Here is a 21,431-nt window from a genome sequence, read left to right as displayed (position 1 = left end):
TCTGCTGAGCTTTTTCTACAAAAAAGCCCTGTGTGAAACAATGGTGATGACAGGGGATGTGGCCTAATATGCAAATGAGTCCCTGCTGGGCTTTTTCTACAAAAAAGCCCTGCATGAAACAATGGTGATGTCAGGGGGTGCGGCCTAATATGCAAATGAGTCCCTGCTGGGCTTTCCCTACAAATAAAGCCCTGCTGCAAACTAAATGGTGTAGGAAAGGTATTGTTTCGTTAATGCAGCTAGGTAAACCAAGTAGGAAAAGCATCCCGTTTGTAGGTATTTCTTTGTTCTAAACAAAAAAAAGGAGGGGGGTAGGGGAGAGAAACAAAAGTGGAAATTGTGAAAATGAGGCCAAACACAGGTTATTTTGGTTTGTCCCCAGCTCCAAGCTAAGTTAATTTCCAGATGCCTTGAGTTGTCCGCAGGAGACCCAGATTCTCGCAAACAAGCCCCTCTGGAGATGAACAAAGGCAGTGGTCATTTTCTCCCTTAGCTTCAGGTTGCAAATAACTCCGAAAAGCTGCCAATATTTACATATGCAATAGCTGATTCAATCTTTTATGTGAGATTGAGGCCGTTCAGGGAATAGGAAAAAAAAAACCTCAGGAGTGGGATTTGAAAATGGCATGTTTATGTGTTTCATTCTTTTCTTGGTACACGCTTGACTCCAATTAAAAGCGCTTTTGGGTTGGCGAGCGCGGAGGAACTTCCTTCGATTCTCAAGAATTCATTGATGGCTCACATGTAGCCTTCCAGCAAAGTGTTCCAAACTGAATTCACAACACCTGGATTTCTGGAAAGCATTCCCTAATTATTATTTCCTTGAGGATATAAACAGGCCGTCTGTCCGAGTGAGCCAATAGTGTCTTACTTTAACCAGCTTTGCCTAACCCTTGGATAGCTCCTCTCCGCTTGCTGGCTAGAGTGCAGATCTGGCCGAAGGGAAACATGTTTCATTCCCAAAGGTTAAGCACAGGCTTAACAGGCTCCCTTGAAATCATAGAAACTTGAAAGTGCTTAACTTTGACCAGAGGGTACCTAAACACATTTACAGAGTAGGCGGGATAGGCAGCTGCGTAGAGTGCCACCCCACCTGGGGGCACAGCTGGACACCCCCTCTCTCCCCTGATGAACCGGGCCCAGGGCTTGCAAGGAATGAGGTACGCAAGCACTGGGTCTCCCCCGATCAGGCTTCCTACAACACAAGAAACCTGAGCGGGGCTGGGGCTTGCAAACTGCACTCCTTGCAAGGAGCACGATATTTAAGCAACATAGCTCTCCCCGCTCCAATCAGGCATCATGAAATGCAAGAAGGCTGAGGGGGAGTGGGGTTTGCATACCGAGCTTATCATCCTCTCCTGACCTGCTTGATGCTATCAAGTCCAAGCTCTGCTCATGACCTGAGTTTGATCCCAGCAGAAGCTGGGTTCAGGTAGCCGGCTTAAGGTTGACTCAACCTTCCATCCTTCCGAGGTCAATAAAATGAGTACCCAGCTTGCTGCAGGGAAAGTGTAGATGACTGGGAAAGGCAATTGCAAACCACCCTGTTAAAAGTCTGCCAAGAAAATGTTGTGATGTGACGTCACCCCATGGATCGGTAATGACTTGGTGTTGCACAGAGGACTGCCTTTACTTTTTAACCTTTGCATAGCAACTATGATATACCTTGGAAGTCTCCCATCCAAATACTGACTATGGCTATTTTAATTCGTAATATCGTTATCTTCAGTAGGGAGTAGGGTGGCCAGACCGTCCCGGGAGCCCGGGAATGTCCCGGTTCTGGCCCCCTATTCCCGCCTCCCGGGCTGGCTATACCGGGACCATTTAGAGGTCCCGGTATAGCCAGCCCTGGAGGCGGTGGGCCGCGGGCGCCGGCGGGGAAGGCGGCGAGTGAGGGAGGGAGCACGCTGAAGCAGCCTGTCGGTCACTTCCGGGTTCCTGTCCTGCATCTCGACCTGTGTTATTAGTGACAGGCTGCTTCGGCGTGCCGCTGCGCCGGCCCCCTGGGTCCCACAACGATGGGACCGATGCCACAGGGACGGGCTCGAAACACTCTATAACCCCTCAAAAGAACAGCAGTCTAGCTCGCTTCCCCCGAGCCCTGCCGCCATAAGCCTCAAGGGGGCTCATTTTGCGGCATCTCCCGGCGGGAGGGTGGCACCCGCACGGGACACATATCAAATGAAAGAGGGGGCGCAGGGCTATCAGAAACAGCCGGCGGAGGGAGTCAGGAGACCACCCCACTGGGGGATTCACACCCCGAAAGTGATGAAGGTGGCGCAGATAGAGCCAACAGAGCAAACAGGACAAAATAAATAGGCTGCATTATGCAGCACAGTTGAGAAAGTGCCTTATCCCATATACTGATGAAGTATATACAGGATTTCAGAACAAAATTGTTTCCGGCGGTGATATTTGGGGGATTTTTGGGGATGTCACAGGAAGTGCTGTGAAGTCACTTCCTGTTTCCGGCAGTGGCATTTGGGGGAAATGATGTCACAGGAAGTGATGTCACTTCCCATTTCCGGCAGGTGACGCGGGGAAGTGATGTCACAGGAAGTGATGTCACTTCCTGTTTCCTGTGGTGGCATGCCGTCACCGGAAGTGATGTCACTTCCTGTTTCCGGCAGTGGCATTTGGGGGAAATGATGTCATTTGGGGGAAATGATGTCACAGGAAGTGATGTCACTTCCCATTTCCGGCAGGTGACGCGGGGAAGTGATGTCACAGGAAGTGATGTCACTTCCTGTTTCCTGTGGTGGCATGCCGTCACCGGAAGTGACGTCACTTCCTGTTTCCGGCAGTGGCATTTGGGGGAAATGATGTCACAGGAAGTGATGTCACTTCCCATTTCCGGCAGGTGACGCGGGAAAGTGATGTCACAGGAAGTGATGTCACTTCCTGTTTCCTGTGGTGGCATGCCGTCACTGGAAGTGACGTCACTTCCTGTTTCCGGCTGCGCGCGCGCTTCGCGCGCACGCACCCCTACCTCCCCCCCCCAAACGTGTCCCTGGCTGGCCTTCAGACATTATGGTCATCCTAGTAGGAAGTAATCCTGGATAATTTTGTATGGGTGCATCCTTAAAATAGTGAACAAGGCCAGGCTCGGTCAAATTGTCTTTTTTGCATAGTTGTGAGAAAAAGGAGATAAATTGTTCATGGATCTCTTTTTCATGGTAAGAGACTTCATTAATTTCATTTATTTATTTATTTAGCTGCTTTTAATTTATGTAAAACTCTGCATGAAGCCAAGTGAAGCTCCGTAAGCAATGAGCTATGATTCAACTTCCGGATAGATAAATCTGAAAATTGAGCAGAAACTGTGGAGCAACCGACCACCAGGAATCTCTTTTTCATGTCTGTCACTTGGGTTGCAAGGCATATTTCATCATATTTCTTCTTTACATATTGCTCTCCCATTCAGCAAAACCAAATGAGGCAAACATTGTTGAACAATACTGCAAACATAATTACGTAATAAGAAGGAGCTTCTTTGAAGTTGGCTTAAAACTAACAAGACCAATTCTGGTTTCTGATAGATATTTCCCATTTTACCTGGAAGTTAACCTGATCATTTCTTTATGTTCAAAAATAATATAGCTTGACTGATGAGTGCGCTGGTTTATGAAGACACTCAACAACATCTCCGATCAGCCACCAGTTCTATTTGCGCCACCATTAACATTTAAAAATCAGTCTTTTCTCTCCTACTTTCCAAAAGCAATTTGCTAATCCACACTTCTGACATGTAATATTTGTATTACTAAATGCAACTCATCCTTGCTGGACTCGGATATCCGCTTAATCCTGGCATTTCCTTTCTTGTTAATTGTAGCTGCACAGTGAGGCATATCAATGCTGTAATGGCGTAGAGCCCCCATCAGGCATTTTATATCCTTTTCTCATTTCTGTTGAACTTCACCTGCCTTACAGAAGCCTTATCTTATCTGGAAAAAAAAGCTTGTCTTTCAGAAAAGACCTACAAAAAAATTGATAATCTTCACACACAGGGATGGAGTTCTAGCAGGAGCTGCATTGCATATTAGGCCACACCCCCTTGATGTAGCCAATCCTTCAAGAGCTTACAAAAAAGAACCTTGCAAGCTCTTGGAATATTGGCTACATCAGGGGGTGTGGCCTAATATGCAAAGGAGCTCCTGCTAGAATTCCACCCCTCTTCACACAGTTATCCAAATGGTAGAAACTCATCATTGTCCCCACTTGTCTTTCAGAAGGATCCAAAAAGTTCCTCATTTTTAGGAACGGATAAAATGACAAATTCAAATCCACCTTATCACCAGACAGAAGAAGTGCTACGCAGACTGGAGCAGCCAACAGGTAGGCTATGGGGCAAGAAATCTGCTCAAATTGGTTTTGGACACAAGTTTCCTAAGGCTGCAACACTTCAAATTTTCAAATTCAAAAACCTTTAATGGCATAATGAAAATAAATGAATAAAATATGAACAGGATCCAAAATGAAAGAAAGCCATTAAGACAATGTCACAGAGAAACAATACATAAAATCAGAATTGATCAAATATTCATTGCCTTTGCCTAAATATATAATTATGCTTATACAGTACAATAGCCAAATATTCAGCCACTAATGCAGTCAGACTGGTGGATTTATCAGCAAGTAAATACTGGGTCAGAGAAGTTGGAAATAACAGGACCAAGAAGTTGCTGGTGAATCTTATAGAGCATAGGGCAATGGAGTAAAATATGGGTACTTGATTCTGGCTCCAATAAGCAATATTTGCACGATCTGTTCTCAAAAGGAATATTATGGAATCTGTCGAAAAGAACAGCTGATGGGAAAGTATTCAGACCAATTTCACATTAGCCTCGTTCCAGGTGGAGAGCCTTTTTGCTGCCGGGGCTTCTCTCCATTTTCGCACAAATTGCCCCACAGCTGCAAGCTGGCGCGCCACTATTCCACAGCAAGTGAAATCTTCTGACAAGAAGTTTCTCCTTGCTATGGAAAAGCGGTGTGCCAATTCGCAGCTCCAAGGCAGCTTATGTGAAAATGGGTAGAAGCCCCAGTGGCAAAAGGGCTCTCTACCCGGAACAAGACCTAGTGCCAAATCAGTCCCTGTCTGGCAAGCATAAAAACCCAACAGTGTCAGGGATTCATAAGATTTTGCATGTAAGCAACTCCTTGCCCTGTAGTGGGCAACAAAGGAAAAAAATCAGGTTAATTCCTGCTACAATAGTCTGGCTCGCAACGTCCCAAATTCTTTGACGGATAACGTGAAATAGTTGGATCTCTTTACAAAAGCACTTTTTCTGGGAGTAAGCCCCACTGAATAACATCAGACTTACACAGAACTGCTTAGGCATACTCCCTCAGTGGCATCCCTATTTTCTCTCAGTGCCTACCTGGACAACAACCTACTTACCTTACAGGACTGTTTTAAATACTACATTAAAACAACTTTTAGAATATTCTAAATAGCATAATACCGTTTTTGCTAAGCAGCAGGGGTGAAATTCTAGCAGGAGCTCCTTTGCCTATTAGGCCACACTTCCCTGATGTAGCCAATCCTCCAAGAGCTTGCAAAGCTCTTTTGGTAAGCTCTTGGAGGATTGAGTACATCAGGGGGTGTGGCCTAATAGGCAAAGGAGCTCCTGCTAGAATTTCACCCCTGCTAAGCAGGACTAGGATTGCATTCTCCAGGTGGGGCCTGGAGATCTCCTGGAATTAGAACTGACCTTCTGACTACACGGATTTGTTTCCCCAGAGTAAATGGATGCTTTGGAAGGTAAACTTTATGGTATTAATCCTGACAGAGGTCCTTTCCTTCTTCAAACTCTGCCCACCCTGGTCTCACCCCCCAAAGTTCCAGGCATTTCCAGCCCTAAGCAGTCCTAATATATTTTAACATAAATCACAATTTCAGTATTAAATAACAACTTGAACTTCAGTTGCTCAACTGCAAAGATATAGATTTCTAGCATTTTTACCGGTAGCTAAAGAGTTAACGAAGTATCTCAGCATCCTCAGTAAATTATGCAACTGTCTGTTTGTCTACATGAAAGAGCAAGAGTTCAGTAGCACCTCCAAGACTAACAAAAACTTCAGATACTGCAGAAGTGAGCAGTGACTCACAAAAGCTCCTACCCTACCACAGCTTTTATTAGTCCTGGAGCTGCTCCTGGAATCTTGGGGTACATTCACACTACACTGCATAATGCATTTTGCAACTGGATTTTTGCTGTTCTTACACAGTAAAAATCTAGTTGTGAAACACATTATTTCGTGTAGTGTGAATACACCCTCGGTCTTTTCTACTGCTCCAGACAAGCTGCTGAAGTTGCTAAGCATTAGGTAATGGATTCATTTGCTGTCCCCATGGAGTAGATCTGAAGCAAGATTAATCTGTTAAAAATTCTGTTTTTATCCGTTCTCCATTCAGAGGACCAACACAGCCATGGGGAGGTTGAACGGGCCTCCGCAGCAAAGCACCGTCGCCTTAGAGACACCCAGAAGATTTTGTTTTATTGTTTTGCTTTACCTCTGTGGTTGGTCAGGTCCCTTGATCCAGTTGGAAGTGGCGTATAGTGCCCTTTGGGGGAGATGGCAACCGCATCACTTGAGGGCTGGAAGAAGAATAAAATAATCTAAATAAAAATCGAGACGTTCGCACCAATGTTCCCTCCAAGCTGCAGAGTCTTGTGAGCCAAAATTCCACTTTGCGAGCTCCTGGCATTAAAGTTGTGAGCGACTGCATCAATTAGTGTGCCGTGGGGTCATTTTTCCTGAGCGAAGACAAAGATCTGTGAGCTGGAGGCTAAAAATCTGTGAGCTAGCTCATGCTAACTCAGCTTAAAGGGAACACTGGTTCACACATACCTGTACAACTGGCAATGACGATACAGCAATACAGAACACAATGACATAACATGTCGTGTAAGATACAAAACTGATTTTGAAATCCTGATGGCCAGGCCACCACCCCCCCCCCACAGCAGGAGCTCCTTTGCATATTAGGGCACACCCCCTGATGTAGCCAATCTTCCAAGAGCTCACAAGGCTTTTAGTACAGGGCCTGCTGTATGCTCCAGGAAGATTGGCTACACCAGGGGGTGTGGCCTAATATGCAAAGGAGTTCCTGTGGGGGGGAAAGCCTGCTGATGGCTAGTGATGCACTGAGAAAAACTCTGGTGACATCTAGCAACATGTTTTTCAAACGATTCACATGATGGTTCTGATCCCCTGGCTATATCCATTCTAACGATTTCCTCCTAATTCACTCTCCTTTTAAAATTCCATGATTCCATGAAAATTTCCCCCTACAAAAGTCTTGATTTCTAGTCCCATTTTGGCTAGGGTTGCCAGCCTGCAGATGGGGCCGGGCGATCCCCTGGAATCACAGCTCATTCCCAGACTGCCGAGATCAGTTCCCCAGGAGAAAACGATTGCTTTGGAGGGTGGACTCTGTGGTCATATCCTGTGGAGGCTCCTCCCCTCCCCAACCCCGCCCTCCCCAATCTCCACCCCCTGAATCCCCAGGTATTTCCCAATCCACAAGGCCCCTAGCTGCTTCTCAGATACATTTACAGACTGAACCACGTAGCTTGCAGGTGAAGCCTCATGTGATTGCATGCCCCTCCACACAAAGCAATTCCCTACACATCAGAAGCTCAACAGGTTAAAGCGACAACTAGACCAGCATCCTTCTTGTGCTGTGCTGTGTTGGGTTTGTTTGTTTTTTTCTGTACAGGGATTTGTTCATTCTGGGAGCTCCTTACTTTGCAATGTGGTGCCCAGAGAAAGGTATATTATGCCGGACAGAAGAACTGTGCTATAGTTGAACCGCAGAGTACAATCTTTGTAGGCAGTGTCGTAGCAGAGTGATAGTGATGGACTGTTGTGTATGTGGACTAACGTTTTGTTTCACTAGTGTTCATTGGAGCCTTGAGGACTGAGTTTGGGAACTCGGGAACAATGGGCAGGAGGATCCAAATCCCCGCTGCCCTGCTCCAATCATGGGCCCTTTGCTGGTTTGACTGATCCAATGGCGTCCTAGTGCAAGAACCTTGAACTGTATATAGCTGGCCTCGTTGGCCCAGTTAAACAGTCTTCTGTAGCCACTAATTGCCATGCTGTAAGCTAATAAAGAGAGCTATGATCACTGCAACCTCATCTCTTCCATGTGTTGAACCCACTATATTATATGGACAGTGCTCTCCTCCCCCTCCCCCATCTATTTCAAACCATGTACTTATTTAGAGGGGGCACATTTATCTCAGGTTATTTTATTTTTTATTTTTTTTAAAGGGAAAAGTAGTCCCCTGTGCAAGCACCAGTTGTTTCCGACTCTGGGGTAACATCGCATCACGGTGTTTTCATGGCAGACTTTTTACGGGGTGGTTTGCCATTGCCTTCCCCAGTCCTCTACACTTCCCCCCGCCCCAGCAAGCTGGGTACTCAGGTTATTACAAAATATGAAAACATAACCGTATAAATGCTCTTTAAAAGCACTCTTTTGGGTAGGTTAATCCTGACAGAATCCAGAAGGCGGCTTTTGAACCATGCTGCGAAAGTTGCCACTCGAGTTCCAAAATCTCTTTACATCTCCTTAAAATGGGAACTTGAAATAGCAACCCCTGACAGCTTGTCAATCCATGGGGGGTGGGGGGAGGGGGAACGGTATGACCTGATGAGCCTTAGCATGTGCCACCCAGGAAGGGGCTGGCCTCACTCGTTCTAGCAAATCTTCACAAGTTAGCTGTGATTCGCTCCACCTGTTTGAGCGGCTCCTTTGATCACTGGGAATCTCTACCAAAAGATACCGTAAGGAATATGTTATGTAAAATAAAGTATGTGGGGACTATTAATTTTGAACATGAAACATTAAACCCGGTGATGGCATTAATGTATCACCCTTCTAAAAATGGAATGTGAAATAATCTATCTATCTTCCTTCCTTCCTTCCTTCCTTCCTTCCTTCCTTCCTTCCTTCCTTCCTTCCTTCCTTCCTTCCTTCCTTCCTTTCTCTCTCTCTCGCTCTCTTTCTCACTCTCTTTCTCTCTCTCTCTCGCTCTCTTTCTCACTCTCTTTCTCTCTCTCTCTCTCTTTCTTTCTCTCTCTCCTTTTCTTTCTTTCTTTCTTTCTTTCTTTCTTTCTTTCTTTCTTTCTTTCTTTCTTTCTTTCTTTCTTTCTTTCTTTCTTTCTTTCTTTCTTTCTTTCTTTCTTTCTTTCTTTCTTTCTTTCTTTCCTTCCTTCCTTCCTTCCTTCCTTCCTTCCTTCCTTCTTTTCTTTCTTTCTTAGCTCAGGGTGGGTTACTAATCACAGAGCGGGTGATGATTTACCTTGTATTAATCAGCTGAAATCTGCACGTGTGTGTGTGTGTGTGTGTGAAGTACCATCAAGTTGTAGGGTTGCCAAATCCAATTCAAGAAATATCTGGGGACTTTGGAGGCAGAATCAGGAGACTTTGGAGGTGGAGCCAGGAGACTTTGGGGGCGGAGCCAGAAGCAAAGTTGTGACAAGCATGATTGAACTCCAAAGGGAGTTCTGACCATCACATTTAAAGGGACCGCACACCTTTTAAATACCTTTCCTCCACTGGAAATAGTGAAGGATAGGGGCACCTTCTTTTGGGGCTCATAGAATTAGACCCCTGGCCCGATCCTTTTGAAACTTGGCAGGCGTTTTGAGGAGAGGCACCAGATGCTATGTTAAAAATTTGGTGCTTCTGCCCCAGATCAATTCTCCATTATGCCCTATAGGAATAGGTCTCCATAGGGAACAATGGAGTGCCCAGCAGAGATTTTCCTCCCCCTCCCTTGTTTTCTGATGACCCTGAAGTAGGAGGAGGGCTTCCAAACCAGGGGATCCCCTGCCTCCACCTGGGCATTACACAACTCAATCGTTATAGTGACAAATTACTATGTAATAAAGTGCAAATACAAAATACAAAACATAATTCATGAAATTTCTTCCACAAAGAGTCCCGATGTGCAGGCTGTCGACTTTAAACAGTTCTGCTTGAGCCGCCTTAGAGCATGATGCCAATTTGGAATCCTCCTGGAGAAGTTCCATTCCCACACTATCTTAAAAAACATTTAGCAGTAAGCAACGCACTGGAAAGATCAACAGTAAGTGGCGTTGAATGGGGACGTCTTTTTTGGAAATTGAGGGAGCCCCCTTTTGCTGGAAGAGTGACAATCGAAGCGGGACTTTTTAAAGTCGGCAGCCTGCGCATCGGGTCTCCTTGTGGAAGAAATTTCATGAATTATGTTTTGTATTTTGTATATGCACTTTATTACATAGTAATTTGTCACTATAATGATTGAGTTGTGTATATTGTTGTTCCTGGAGTGACTTCTCTCCTGTTGTTACACCCACCTGGGGATTGGCAACCCAATCAAGTTGTAGCTGATTTGCCAATCACCAACAACCTGATCTGTCTAACTGGAAATCCTAGGGGCCTTCCATACATTTATTCATTTATTTTAGTAGGTTTACATTCTGCCCTTTCCCATCACGGGCTCAGGGTGGATTACAAACACAACAGAATGGTTAAAACCCAACAATAAAACCATCAACAAACAAATCGGGATAAAATACAGCATAGATAAAAGACCGCATAGGTGGTGCCAGCACAGTTTATAGATGAAAATATAGATGTAGGCTCTTTTTGTAGCAGGAGCTCCTTTGCATGTTAGGCTACACCCCTTTTTATGTAGCCAATCCTCCAAGAGCTTACAGGGCTCTTCTTACAGGGTCTATCGTTAGCTCTTGGAGGATTGGCTACATCAGGGGTGTGTGGCCTAATATGCAAAGGAGCTCCTGCTACAAAAAAAGCCCCGGAAGTCATAATTGTCAGCCCAAAATCTAACAATCAAGATGGCAAATCAATAGGTCAATGTAGGGGAGGCCAGATAGATGGTATAACAATAAAGTGAGGATGCCCACTTGCCTCAACCAAAAGCCGGGCAGAATAGCTCCGTCTTACAGGCCCTAAGAAATGATAACAAATCTGGGAGGGCCCGAATCTTTGTGGGGAGCTGATTCCACCAGGTCAGGACCAGGGTTGAAAAAGCCCTGGCCCTAGGGTTGCCAAGTCCAATTCAAGAAATATCTGGGGACTTTGGGGGTGGAGCCAGGAGACATTGGGGGCGGAGCCAGGAGCAAGGGTGTGACAAGCATAATTGAACTCCAAGGGAGTTCTGGCCATCACATTTAAAGGGACAGCACACCTTTTAGAATGCCTTCCTTCCATAGAAAATAATGAAGGATAGGGGCACCTTCTTTTGGGGCTCATAGAATTGGACCCCCTAATCCAATCCTTTTGAAACTTGGGAGGTATTTTGGGGAGAGGCACTAGATGCTATACTGAAAATTTGGTGCCTCTACCTCAAAAAACAGCCCCCTCCCAGAGCCCCTGACACCCGCGGATCAATTCCCCATCATTCCCTATGGGAATCGTTTATGGAGGTGCATAATGGCTGTGGGGGTGAGGCTTCCCCTGCCAGCCAGCTGGCTGGGGGAGGGGGGAAGCCTGTAAAACCGGGGGATCCCCCGCTGGGACCTTGGGATTGGGAAGCCTACCTGGCCCTGGTCAAGGCAAGCCGGATGTCCTTTGAGCCAAGGATGGTCAAAAAGTGTTGGCTGGCCAATCGTAGCGATCTCCAGGGCTCACATGGGGAGAGGCGGTCCCACAGGTATGTTGGTCCCAGGCCGCATGAGGCTTTGAATGTCAGCGCTAGAACCTTGAAGCGGATCCAGTACTCGATTGGTAGCCTGCCCATCTCTGAAGCAAGAACATTAGCCTATTCTGGCTTTGTAATATGGTGGGTTCAAAGTTGCAGTGATCATAGCTCTTTATTGAGTTACAGCATGGTGACGGCTGAACTATAAGACTCCTTAACTGGGCCAACAGAGCCAACTATATACAGTTCAAGGTTCTCGTGCTAGAATGCCATTGGATCATTTGAACCAACAGGGGCTTCTGATTGGACCAGGACAGTAGGGATTTGGATCCTCCTGCCCCTTGTTCCCGAGTCCCCACGCTCAGTCCTCAAGGCTCCAATGAGCCAGGCAGGAACACTAATGAAACATAACCTTAGTCCACATACAAAACAGTCTATCATGATTGCCCCAGTTCACACACATACTCTCTGAGGTAGTCGGGCTTGTGGTGCTCTCGTGTCGACCGCTGGAGTGTCGGAGTCGGCGGAGGAGTGGTCGATGCTTCCGGTGTGGGAAGTGGAGGGGTCAGTGATGCTGGAGTCTCAGCTGGCATCATGGCTTCTTTGGTGGGCGCCAGCTTTGTTGGGGGGGGGCAGAGCCTGGGTCTCCCTGCTCAGTCAGGGGTGGCAACCCGCTCAGTCAGAGGTGGCAAAGTGTCGTATTGGTCCGCAGGGCCCTCCCCATCAATCTCCTCCTCTGGGGCAGCAGTTGGTCATTGTGCCGCCAGAGAGTGAACCCACCTTCTGTGATCACCTCACGTTACTGACCCGAGCACCCTAGTAATCCTGGCCCAGGGATGGATCTGGGGGGGGGCAGAGGGGGGTGCTTGCCACGGGCACCGATGGGGGGGCGCCAAATTGGGTATGGAGTGCATTGTATTCTATGGGATCATAAGACAAAATGGCCCAAAAAGGGGCGTCATTTTTAAATTTTGCCCCCCTCAAAAAACATGTAGATCCGGTCCTGCCCTGGCCAGAACCCAAGCAGGCCTACCCCACAAAGTTCCTGGTGTGGACCACATCCGCAACACTTTGGATTGCAGACAAGTCTGAGGTTCCCAGCGACTCTAAAATGGCATGCAAAGTGTGGGCCCAACACTCTCCACTTTATTTTAACTTTGTCTGCAAATCTAGAGCAGTATGTTTAAGCCTTTTTCACTTATTTAAAGAGCGACCTTTCCCCTCCAAAAAGTTCTTCTAACAGATCAGAAAAGGGAGGGGGGAGAACCATTTTAGACCTTTCAGATATTTCTCGGCCCGCTCAAGGGCTTGTAGTTGAAACCATGATAATAGCAAAGATTTCTCCTCAGTACTTTTAATCTCAATTTAGGCTGTTGACAGTTTGATGATAGCTCTTCTTAAAATTACTGGAAGGAAACTCTGCCTTTTCAGCAAATACCACTGACAGATCAAAAATTCAAGAACTTCTAAAAAAGATACTTGAAGCGAAGGGACAATTTTGCTTTATTTTTCCAAGCAAAAGTAAGAACAGACAGATTTCTTGGGTGGGCCTTTTGCTGGTCTTCCGAACAGATAATGAACTCACTGCCTCCCTACTTACGCATTTAGTTACAACTGCTAGTACATGCCACGTGAAGATTACATCTCACTAATGACAATTCAAATAATTTGAATCAAGTCTGCGCGAAAGCTGAGAGAGCAACAATAGATTCCCTTTCTTTAAAAAAAGAAAATCTCTTTGACGACACTGCAGCCTTCCCCTATTTTCCAGATGTGAATTGCAGAGAAGAATCATGATTATTTTATATTCACAACAATATTTTGATATGGAAAGGATTGGCACCCGTCAGACGATGTGCGCTGATAATGCTGACAGTCACATCGGAAGTTTCAGTTACAGTGCAAAAGTGACCTTGCTAAGAGATAAAAAGAAAAGATGGGGGGAGGGGGGGGGAGCTGGAACGCAAACAGAAAATCAGGATGCAGAGAACAAGTGGAATCTACCCCAACAGATACACATACCAATTCATTCCGGATATCGTAAAGAAGAATTGGAATCGTTTCTCAAACCTGCGAATGTTAAAAAAATTAGCCCATTCTGGATTAAATATAGGGCTGCCAATCCCCAGGTGGGGGCAGGGGATCCCTGGGTTTGGGGGCTCTCCTCCTGCATCAGGGTCATCAAAAAGCCAGGGGGGGGAATGTCTGCTGGGCACTCCGATATTCCCCATGGAGACCGATTCCCATAGGATATCATGGAGAATTGATCTGTGGGTATCTGGGGCTCTGGAGGGGGGGCTGTTTTTGAGGAAAGGCACCAAATTTGTAACATAGCATTCAGTGCCTCCCCTCAAAATACCCCCCCAACTTTCAAAACGATTGGACCAGGGGAGGCAATTCTATGAGCCTTCAAAGAAGGTGTCCCTATCCTTCATTATTTCCAATGGAGGGAAGGCATTTAAAATGTGTGTGGTCCCTTTAAATGTGATAGCCAGAACTCCCTTTGGAGTTCAATCATGCTTGTCACAACCTTGCTCCTGGCTCCACCCCCAAAGTCTCCTGGCTCCACCCCCAAAGTCTCTTGGCTCCACCCCCAAAGTCTCCTGGCTCCACTCCCCAAAGTTCCCAGATATTTCTTGAATTGGACTTGGCAACACTAATTAAACATGAATGTGGGACAAAATGCTGCAAAATTTACATTTAGCCAGCAGTTGGGGATTCCCAGCCTGGTCCCCAGGGGTGCCAGGTCACCCACCAAGTATTTCCAGGGAAGTGGCACGGCTAGAGTGGCCTGGTTGGGCTCAGGAGATATCTCAGGATTTTGGGGGTGGAGCCAGGTTGCAACAAGCACGACTGAACTCTGAAGGGAGTTCTGGCCATCACATCTAAAGGGCCGCAATCCTTTTAAAATGCCTTCCCTTCATTAGAAGTAATGGAGGACGGTGGCACTTTTTTTGGGTGCTCATAGAATTGGACCCCCTAGCCCAATCTTTCTGATATTTGGGGGGAGGGTTGAGGAGAGGCACCAGATGCTATGCTGAAAATTCAGTGCTTCTACCTTAAAAAACAGCCTCTCCAGAGCCCCAGACACCCATGGATACTATGGATTATACCCTAGGGATAATAATGGGAACCAGTCTTCACAGGGTATAATGGAGTGCCTAGTGGACATTCAACTCCCTTCCTCTGTTTTCTGATAAACCTGAAGTGGGGGGAGGGCCTCCAAACCAGGGGATCCACAGCTGGGGATTATAGTAAAACAATAAGAGGGGTCACTCTACAACATTAACCCACGGGTTCCTGTGACTGAAATTTCTATAATGATAAACATAGATTTATTACAAATAAGACACGTAAAAAATACAACCGTCGATGTATAATTCAATCCATAGAACTCAGTCCAGCCCTTAAATGCTCAGCTATTAGTAATCATGCAAAATCCAGTGGAATCAATGTATGTACTCATATTCCAATTCCATAAAATCCCATGAAAAATTATATGCATGCGACAGGACAGTCGGTATTCCACTTCCTGTTTCACTAATTTCCTCAGGCACGGGGTTATAATAATATTTCATGACATATTTTCAACACACAAGCTTACGAAGGACAACAAATCACCACACTCCTGCTCTCACAGGCAAATGCTCAAAGGGCTTCATTGGGTTTTATGAAATCAGATGCTCTCCTCAGAAGACTCTCCAAGTTCCAAAAGGATAGGACCAGGGGGTCCAATTCTATGAGCCCCCAAAGAAACAGCCCGTCATTATTTCCAGTGGAGGGAAGGCATTAAGAAAGGTGGGTGGTCCCTTTAAATGGGATGGCCAGAACTCTGGTAAGACCTCACCTGGAGTATTGTGTTCAGCTACGGGCACCACATTTTAAGAGGGATATGGACAAGCTGGAACGGGTCCAGAGGAGGGCGAAGAAGATGGTGAGGGGTCTGAAAACCAAGTCCTATGAAGAAAGGTTGAAAGAGCTGGGCATGTTTAGCCTGGAGAGGAAGCGACTGAGAGGTGATATGATCACCAAGTACTTGAAGGGCTGTCATATAGAGGATGGTGTGGAATTGTTTTCTTTGGCCCTAGAAGGTAGGACCAGAACCAATGGGTTGAAATTAAATCAAAAGAATTTCTGGCTCAACATGAGGAAGAACTTTCTGACCGTAAGAGCGATTCCTCAGAGGAACAGGCTTCCTTGGGAGGTGGTGGGCTCTCCTTCCTTGGAGGCTTTTAAACAGAGGCTGGATGGCCATCTGACAGCAATGAAGATCCTGTGAATTTAGGGGGAGGGATTTGTGAGTTTCCTGCATTGTGCAGGGGGTTGGACTAGATGACCCTGGAGATCCCTTCCAACTCTATAATTCTATAAACTCCCTTTGAAGTTCAATGAGGCTTGTCACAATCTTGCTCCTGGCTCCACCCCCAAAGTCTCGTGGCTCCACCCCCAACGTCCCCAGATATTTCTTGAATTGGACCTGGCAACTCTAGCTGACCCTGCTTGGCGTTCGAGATCTGATGAGATCAGGCTGGCCGAGGCCATCCAGGTGCGATCCCTGGGCACGTACCTGAGGGAATCCTCCAGAGACTGGGGCCACCTTTTTGGGTGTTAACGGCAATGCCCCGTTCCACCCTGGACATAAAGAGCAAATTAAATTCTAGCCTTAAAGAAGCATAACTCCAATGGCGAGTTTTCCAACACCATCCGAGATGGAAATGTCCCTTTAAAAATGTTGTGATCGTTTTATTTTCACTCTGGCAAGGGCAATTGCTTATGAAAAGTGAGATTCTATCAAACCGTTTGTCTTGTTTTATAGGATACGAGGTTGCTTTATTCCAAGGAGGCCTGTTAACGGGTATCTGTTCTGTGTGCTGCTGCCCATGGTTTCGCCTCTTGCGGCGTTCCCCTACCTTTGACTCTTTAAATATTTATCCAGGAGATGTGAGAAATTGTGCTCATTTCTATAGCGTGCCATAAATTCTTTACACATGCACACACATCAATAATCATAATAGTCGCTAATATATTGCACCTGACAAAAATTTTTTACAACACAGGAAGAAGCCGTAAGTCAGCTTCCTCTCTCCGAAAAAGAATTCAGAGCTTGCCACGAGCACTTGGCAGGAAGGACACTGAAAACCATTAACGGCATGCGCACTCACTTGCATACCCTTCACTTCCACTGCTGAATACATTAAACACTGGCGCACTTATCATTACCAGGAGCTGATGGACTGCAGGCGACAGGCCTGTGGAGAATTTCAGTTGGGTATTCCTCCCCTAGGTCAGAAACTCCTTGTAAGTAGAAAACCAGGAAGCAAATCACATACATATCCTTGACATCCTAGTTTTCTGCTTGTAGGGAGTTAGTCAGGCGGTGCAGCATTCAGAACTGAAACCCATTTCCTGAAATTCCAGACTTCGAACATCCAAACTGATTGATTATTGAATGCCCCATTTATTGTGACTGTCCTAGATCGCTGTGTGTAGTCCGCCCAAAGTCCCTGTGAGAAAGGGGGACAACATATTTTTAAAAAGTTTGAAAACCTGCAGTTTCTCCTCCTATTTCTCCTCCGGGCCAAAAGAAGCCCGCCTAAAATCCACCAGGGATAGGGCCTTCTCTGTTATGGCCCCTACATGGTGGAATCAGCTGCCGGAGGAGGTGAGGGCCCTGCGGGACCTTGTTCAGTTCCGCAGGGCCTGTAAGACAACTCTCTTCCGGCTAGCCCACACCTAACTGATGAGAAACGAAATGTAGCTTGCTAGACTCCTGTTATACATTTTGCTGTGATATTTAATGTTTCTAAGGTTTTAAATGTTTTAAATATTTTAAATGCTTATATATTTAAATGTCAGTCTAATTTTATGTTTAACTCTTTGTTGTAAGCCACCCTGAGCCACTTGTGGGAAGGGCGGGATATAAATCCTAAATAAATAAATATTTCATTCCTTACACCTTCATTGGAAGGGCCATTCCTTTCCTGAGCCCCCTGTATGCCAACCATGACCATCAGTGTAAATAATAAAATGCTAAGAGACACCATAAATTTTAAACAACCAGACAGTGTAATGCAGAGGTCAGTGGTGTTCTGACCAAGCTTGCACACAGAACTTGAAATAAACAAGAGCATGTCGCAAAAAGATATTTACAGAAGACAGTTCGAAAACAGTCTTTCCAATCACAAAGGAGTAACAATATTCTAGTATTTAGTTCATAGAACTAAAGGAAGCCCTTCCAAAGAGGTCTGTTCTAGATATCAAGGCATTTCATCTGTCTGTCTTCCTTTTGGAGGCTTATTTATCACTGGAACCCAATCTTTACAATACATTCATAGAAGATCAACAAGGTTCAAAACATATCTGTTAGATTTCTAGGTTCTAACAGGCTGCACCCCAAAACTGGATCTGGCAACCCTAATTCCCCTGCATGTGAAACCCAGCCACGCCCCACTGTGAGAATGAAGTTAGGATAAACCCTAGGCCAGGGGTGTCAAATTCATGAGGGGCGGATCTGGCATAAATGAGACCTTGTTGGGCCAGGCCATGTTTGTACCTATTTAAGATCAGGTAGCAGAGATATAAACTTTATAAAGGACATCAAGAAACACAATTACATAATTTAAAAAAAAACCCCAAACCTTAAAACATACTTAAAACATGAGCACTCATTGGTCTTAAAGGTGCTTTCTTTGTATTTCTCTGAAGGGATCCAGGGAACTGCGCAAAGGAAACTGTGGCTCTTTCCTTCTTTCCCCAGGGACTGGGTGGGGGTGGGGAGAGCCTTAGCCAATAGAAGGAAGAGAGGTTTGGCTCAGTAGCTCTGCTGTGCAATTGAGCATGCTATTTCTCCCCCCTTCCTCCCTAAGAGACCGGGCCTTCTCTGTAATGGCTCCATTTTGGTGGAACCAGCTGCCGGAGGAGGTAAGGGCCCTGCGGGATCTCACCCAATTCCGCAGGGCCTGTAAGACAGTCCTCTTCCGGCTGGCCCACAACTAACGGCCCTGTATACCGACTACTGAATGCTGTATATTGTATACTGGATTTTTTCTGAAACTGAATAGAGTGTAGCTCCATGACTGCTGTCTGTTTTAATGATGTATAGTTATAACAAATGTTTGATTTTAATTACAGTATTTTTTGCACCATAAGACTCACTTTTCCCCCCCAAAAAAGTGGAGGGAAAAGTGTGTGCGTCTTAAGGAGCGAATACTGCAAAAAATTCACACAAATGCCTCTAAATTCACACAAATGGCTCTAAAAACTAGGTGCGTCTTATGCTCAGGTGCGTCTTATGGAGCGAAAAATACGGGTATATATTGTGAAATGTTAATTTAAAGTGTAATTTTATACTTTTATGTTAGTTTTATATATGTTGTAAGCTGCCCTGAGCCACTCGGTGGGAAGGGCGGGATATAAATCCCAGATAAATAAATAAAAAAATAAAAAATAAGGGAGGAGCCTCAGCCAATGGAGAAAATAGAGGTTTTGCTCTGTAGCTCCTGTGCAATTGAGCAAGCCTGGCAAAGCAAGCTGTGATGCAAAAGGAAGCAAGAGAAATGGAGAAGGAAGTAAATGACAGCCAGTTGCTCGGGGGCCTGATAGGAGCCCTACAGGGGTCTGATTTGCCCCCCAGGCTTCATGTTTGACACCCCTGCCCTAGAACAATCTTCAATATACCAATGTAACAAATAACGTTAACTTTGCTAAAAGAAATTTCAGCTCATACAGACATTTCCCTGGCTAGTGCGCAATGGAAAGCCAATGCAGGAAGACAGCTGACCAGGCCGGCCTCTTTCTAAGAGAGATGTGGTGGCTACAGACTCATTCCAACAGAAACATCTGTCCAGTAGTTGAAGTCTCGCAAATCCCGTTAAACGAGAACCCCCCAAGACAACGGCTTCACAACACATTTGAAGCCGAAGGGTGCGTGGTTTGTGCTGCGATCATATTTGCTCATTTTCAGTGTGGATAGTTGTTGCAGGGAGGGGGGGAGTTGGAAACTCTTCTGTCTGGTTGCAGCAGCATGAACTCTTTCTATTATTAATGAGAAACAGAAAGAAGCCAGCCTTCATCTCTTCTGAATAATAAAAGAGGGAACTGATCTGTAGCTTGCCATTGGAATATTTATTTCTTTGCCTCATTCCAGGACCACCCATCCATCCCTGCAAAAGCCATCACTCTGCCTTCCACCAACAAAGTCAAAATGAAGAGAGATATTCTAGCCCCGTGGGCCAGGCCTGTGGATCTAAGAATGGTCCAGAATGCAAGTGGTGTAGCAGAGGGGATGAACAGATGCTGGAGTAAACCTACAAACGCACCAAACGTGTTTAAGCAACAACTAGATTCAAGTTCAGTAACAAGATTTTCAGGGTATGAACTTTTGAGAGTCAAAGACCGTTTCTGCACGTGCAAACATCCATATTGGAATTTTCAAAACTTTCTGCACACCTTTTCCCAGGAATAGGTCCGAATGTACCGCCCTGTTACCTGCATTTTCCAGATCCACTTTTTTGCTATTATTTAATAATTATGAAACATGCTAAATAACAGTGGTGTATTCAGCTCAGCAATCACTAGGATTTTGTGGGAATTAGAATTTTATGGGAATCTTCACCAATGTTTCCTTAGCTGATGACTAAGGAGGGATGGGAAACCTTTGAAATGGCAGCAACCATGCTGTTTCTCATGATGCTGTAAGAAAAAGCCCCTACTTTTCATACACATGGACATCATGATCACCAGTATGGTTGCCAGGGTGCCTGGAGTTTGATTCGCACACATCCGCTCTAAGAAGTGGACTTTGCCCATGGTTTCTAAGGCTTATGTGGGATACTATAAGCCTCAGCTTTGCAGCAGCATTCTACATCTCTGGATGGATGTTAGCCAGAACTACAGATGAACTTCCAGCTGCTCCTTGCGTGCCCAGTCTTGGCCGCTGCAGTGGAAGAAGCCACGCCACCATGAACTGTACAGGCAAACAGTTTGCAGCCTGTTTCCATGAACCAAAGGCTAACACCACCAGAATCCATCTTGTTTTCCTGACTCCATTACAGCAAAGCAAGAAACTCACGTATCCAACAGCTGCTTCAACTTCTGCATAAGGCAATCAAGCTTTTCTTAGGCGTGGATCTTGCCAGACCGCCTAAGCCTTTGTCCAACGGAACTAAGGACAAAGACTGGTGTCAAGAAGAACTCTGAAGAAGAGGAAGACCATCTTCAGCCAGAGCCAAGTTCCTTTGTGTAAACCGGGTGTTACCTTAGGTAGCAATTTGGCCATCTATTGTCACCTTTTTAGATAAGTTTGGTAAACTCAAGCACACCTCAACCAAGTAATTTCCCCCATTCTTTCCCCCATTTTGGAGCCTCACCCTGGTCCATTGCAACCTGAAAGTCCAACCAGGTACCCCTGGACCAAGCTTGTTCATTGGTCAGTCATGGGCACCCAATTAACTTGCTATTGGCCACTGCAGAAATCCAGCCCTTATGGTCACTGCAGAGCCTCCCCTTTTCTGAGGTCAAGTACCAGCTGACCACCTGTCATCCACCCCTGTACCTCCCATCCCCTAAGGGCTCAATGTAGTCTATATAACCTGTAACACAGCTCCCCACATGTGTGAATCTAGCAGTATCCTATCTCCGCTGTCTAGATCCATCCCCGATTCTTGGCCAGTTGAGAGTCCCATTTCCCCTGTCCTCTATCGTCGCCATCGGAGCCTTCTTGAAGACTACGATTGGTAATTATCACCCTGTTTGTCTATCCATGTGTTG

The 21,431-nt window shown here is 45.8% G+C and overlaps 1 protein-coding gene across 1 annotated transcript in view; it reads right to left on the bottom strand.

Annotated features, from left to right (window-relative positions):
- LRMDA (leucine rich melanocyte differentiation associated) overlaps nt 1-21,431 on the bottom strand; it is a 1,409,701-nt gene that overhangs the window by 224,061 nt on the left and 1,164,209 nt on the right. The window contains exon 6 of the mRNA XM_060236713.1: nt 6,518-6,602. Within this exon, the coding sequence (XP_060092696.1) occupies nt 6,518-6,602 (85 nt within the window). The remainder of the gene's footprint in view (nt 1-6,517; nt 6,603-21,431) is intronic.

Source organism: Heteronotia binoei, chromosome 4 (assembly GCF_032191835.1).
Source record: "Heteronotia binoei isolate CCM8104 ecotype False Entrance Well chromosome 4, APGP_CSIRO_Hbin_v1, whole genome shotgun sequence".
NCBI lineage: Eukaryota > Metazoa > Chordata > Lepidosauria > Squamata > Gekkonidae > Heteronotia > Heteronotia binoei.
The sequence above is the reverse complement of the archived record's forward strand: the minus strand, read 5'-3'. Positions and strand labels throughout refer to the sequence as shown.